This window comes from Siphateles boraxobius, unplaced genomic scaffold, assembly GCF_051911475.1.
Source record: "Siphateles boraxobius isolate OS27281-9 unplaced genomic scaffold, OSU_SipBor_1 126, whole genome shotgun sequence".
NCBI lineage: Eukaryota > Metazoa > Chordata > Actinopteri > Cypriniformes > Leuciscidae > Siphateles > Siphateles boraxobius.
The window spans coordinates 823,236-827,500 of NW_027508729.1; the positions used below are offsets into that span (position 1 = coordinate 823,236).

Below are 4,265 nucleotides of genomic sequence, written 5' to 3' on the forward strand. Positions count from 1 at the left end.
ATCAGCTTTAGGAGCTTCACATGTGTATTTTGATGCAAAAGCTAATAAGCAACGATAAAGTAGGAATGATATCAGGGGCATGAGAAGTGGGGGTGCTGCACTGTTTTCAAAGGATTGTAAATGTAACGAGAAATTTTGTTAATTTATATTTATTCATTTTTAGCAATTAGTAATTTATTTGTAATAAACACTTTAAGTATTTCTATGTTAAATTATGTTTTTTAATACATACGTGCAGAGAGTGACGTCATATTGTTTGTGGGTAATAAGAATTTCGTCAGGAGCCGCTCAAAAAAATTCAAAAACCGACCACAATCGAAGTCCATTGCCAGTGTTGTGGAAGGTAGGAACTAGGCAGGTTTTTTGTGTTCATTTCTATTTCCTGTCGCTGTGCAGCTCTTTTATAGTGTAAACAGCCCAATAACCCTTTTACGTAAAGGCTTAATGTATTTACCGTAGACCGTGGGCGTGGGAACGTTACATACATTATAATTGAAAGCAGTGTCAATAATGTGATGTGCAGTCAAGTTCGTGTGTGTGTATGAACGAGTTCAAACGAGTGTTCTCATCGATACGCTTGTTGTGAGTTTTGACGAGTTTTATAGACTTTTTCGACCTAAACCCTCTTCCCACGCCCTGAATGACATGCTCTGAAGTTCTGGATTCTGTATGAACTTTAGCTGCTGTATTTCAAAGCAAATGAAGCTGGTTTATTGAGACTGTTTTCTGTCTTTCCCTAAGGAATGGAGAGAATCACACTGACGTCTCTTCTGCTCACAGGTGAGTGAGTGTTTACCGCAGTGCTTCACTAGTTCTAGTGCTCGTAGTGTTAGTGCTGAGCTGAAAGTGTTCAAGCTGAGCATGAACGTTTGTGATGATCCTCAAATCATGTGTTATTGAGGAGATCAGACACACAACTTTACTTAAACAGTCATTTTGCACACAGAACATTTGCGACCAAAAATTATTGTGAGGGCGACTGTGAAAAAATATTTAGGCAAGTGACCCGATCGAAGCTCACGAATACAATCGTAATCAAAAACCACAACTCCCAGAATGCAATGCATCTACTGGATTAATGCCTTCAGTTAACAGAGCAAACGTGAAAGTTGTGTGTGACGGACACTTGATTGATTGAACATTGTGTTTTTTGTAATTATGTTTGTGAAACAGGTCAAACTGCTAATGTTTCTATGCCGGAAAATGCTCAGGCAGTTTCGGCTAGAAGTCGTTCATCCTCGGATGCGGTGCCGCGCGCGCTGTTTCTAAAAAAAAAGCAGTGCACACAGCAATGCGAAATGGGGTCTTGCCGGTCCTGCGCACCCAACGCGTCATTTTTGCCGCTGGCACCTTCGCGCTCGTGCGAACCATAGACATTAAAAGAAACGGACGCGTCAAGTATAAACAAGGCTTTACTCCATGTCAGCACGCGCTCTGATCGGTAAAGGGGCAGAGACTTCTCCCGAATCATCTCCAGCAGTAGCTGAAGCACCACTAACTCCGCCTCCGTTTCCCGCGTAAGCTGATATTAGTATTTAAACATTCTCCATGATAAAAAATGTTTGTAAAAATATATTTTAATAACACGGTTTTGGCGGTTATAGAGTTCTAATGACGGTGTTCAACTATAACCGTTGGTCTCACGGTTGTTTAATAACCGTCACACCCCTAGTGCTTGTCTTTAGCTGCTCAAATTTCATTGGCCGCTGCCAGCCGCGTTATTCGAGATAGGCGAATGTAGGGTTGGGTGATGTCTACCAATTTGGCATCAGACGATGTCTACAGTGAAACATCGCGATGGACGATGACATCGGGAGCGGGGGTGGGGGGGTAACATTCTTATTTTCCACTAGATATTTTCCTCTACATCTCATCAGCAATTTCAGCACGCTCTGCAGCAGCTGAGCACTGAGGAGCCAATGTACAGTGACGTGACATCACTGCCAGATCCAAACTGTGCTTTCGCGCTGTGGAGAAAATTTATAGAGGTTTTTTAAACGACAAAACAAACTCACTTTCACATATTTGACAATCGGAATAGAAGATAGTTGATGACATGGTAAGAAAGTTTGTTAATATTTATAAATAAAAGCGCTGCATCTGTCATTCAGCGCTATTTTAGCTGGGGTTAATCACATGCCAAGCATGACGCATCACCCTGGAAACCTGGGGGGGGGGGATCGTGATGTCTGTCAGCCATCGTACCATCGGCCCAACCCTAGGCGAATGTCCTCAAAGTCAGTCTTGGCACCTTGGACAAAGACAGCGTATGCCAATTTTTAAGTCAATCAGACGTAGGGTAGCGTAGTTATAGCCATATTTATGTTTTTTTTTCTCAAGTTATAGCGCCACCAAGTGGCCACTCTCTGCGTGAACTGCAGGATGAGCCCTTACACATGTGAAAATATCTCATTCCATTCACAAGTTATAGCCATTTTAGAAAAAGTGGCTCCTCCCACTTCGGCACTTAGACACCATGAATCGAAATTTCAACTATTTTTTTTTTTTTAATTATTGACAATTACAGGACAATTATTAGTGAAAACCTAGGCCTAGTTCGCAAAAAATGTTTTTTTTCCCAAAAAATTCTGATTACTCATTATTCGCTTGCTTTGCTCCTGAATGAATCAGTCGTTTGAACACATCGGTTGGTTGAATGAATGACTCACTCACTCATTAAGACTTTATTGCCGGCTTTAGTTTCATATTTAAAAGCGTAATTTCATTTCATATTTCTTCATTCAAAACCGTAAAGGTAAAAAGTGTCCCAGGAATCAATTATAGGTGGCCGTATATAAATATTGTCCCGAAATGGGAAAGTGTCTGTTATGATCAGAAGGTGAGAGTGAGTCTGAGATCTGTGTGAATGTGTCTCTTCTCAGCCGTGGTCAGTGTGTCTGCAGGAGCTTTGCGTCAGTATCACTTTGTGAATCAGAGCATGAACTGGAACGAGGCTCAGAAACACTGCAGAGAGAAATACACAGATCTGGCCACAATCACCGACACACAAGATCAGAACGACACCGAGCGGGTCATAAAGAGTGTGAACCCTAATGCTGTACGTGTCTGGATTGGGCTGAGGACAACAAACACATGGATATGGTCTCTGAACGACCCCACGTTCTACACAGCAAACGAGTCCCCGTACAGGAACTGGTCACCAGAACACCCAGAAGGAGATGGAGACTGTGTTTTTATGAAGAAGTTTGATGGAAAATGGCATGATGCAGCCTATAGCTCCACAAGGCCATTCATCTGCTATAATGGTGAGTTCAGCTGTAAGATCACAACACACAGATATGTGCTAAAAGACCATATTGAGTATTTTCATGTACAATAATAAAACACTTTTAGTTTTGAATGATGAACCATAATTGCATTTAGTGGATTAGTTTCTTTGTCCTCAAATGTTTTCGTATTTTTTTATCCCTTTAATTTATCTTATATTTCACAATTTAAGACAAATGTCTTTCTCTTTTAAAGCCAGCAGTAAAACATTCGTCTCTGTAAATGTGACAAAGACTTGGACTGAAGCTCAGAGTTACTGTAGACAGTATCACACAGATCTGGCCAGTGTGAGGAACCAGAGTGAGAATGATAAGATGAAGAACTTCATAGCAACCAACTCAATTTCCCCTGATGACGCCTGGATCGGTCTGAGGAGACTCAACAGCCCGTCTAACAGACTCTGGGTTTGGTCAGATAACAGCACCTCCACATTCACACACTGGCACACTGGTGAACCCAATATCAATAAGAACAGAGATGATATCTGCACCTCCATTGATATCCAACACCACCAAGGACGATGGACCGATGAGGAATGTAAAGAAAATTTGCCCTTTGTGTGTTATGACGGTAAGTAGACGCTCTCACACACACAATCATCTGAACAAATGCAAATACCAATCACACATGATCCTGACTGGGTTATTAATTATTGTGTATAGTTCACCCAAAAATTCATTTCATTTACTTACCTTACTTATTTCATTTACATTTACTTACATTTAATTTACTTATTTCATTTCAAACCAAAAGACATTGAAACACAAATTAAGACCGTTCTTAATGAAACCTGAGAGGTTTCTGTTCCTCCACTGAAAGTCCAGGTAACCCAAACTTCCAGATCCAAAACAGTGTTGAAAAACAAATCCATATGAATCGAGTGGAATGTGAAGAAATATGATCACTTTATATGACGAACAGTTAATTTAGGCTTTTATACCCATATAAACACATTCATATCACATCTGGTAAATACA

General features: G+C 40.6%; 1 protein-coding gene across 1 annotated transcript in view; it reads left to right on the forward strand.

Moving 5' to 3' along the window:
- Window positions 1–743: 743 nt before the first annotated feature.
- LOC143733769 (C-type mannose receptor 2-like) overlaps window positions 744–4,265 on the forward strand; it is a 5,718-nt gene continuing 2,196 nt past the window's right edge. The window contains exons 1-3 of the mRNA XM_077225158.1: window positions 744–780; window positions 2,883–3,266; window positions 3,484–3,858. Of these exons, the coding sequence (XP_077081273.1) occupies window positions 744–780; window positions 2,883–3,266; window positions 3,484–3,858 (796 nt within the window). The remainder of the gene's footprint in view (window positions 781–2,882; window positions 3,267–3,483; window positions 3,859–4,265) is intronic.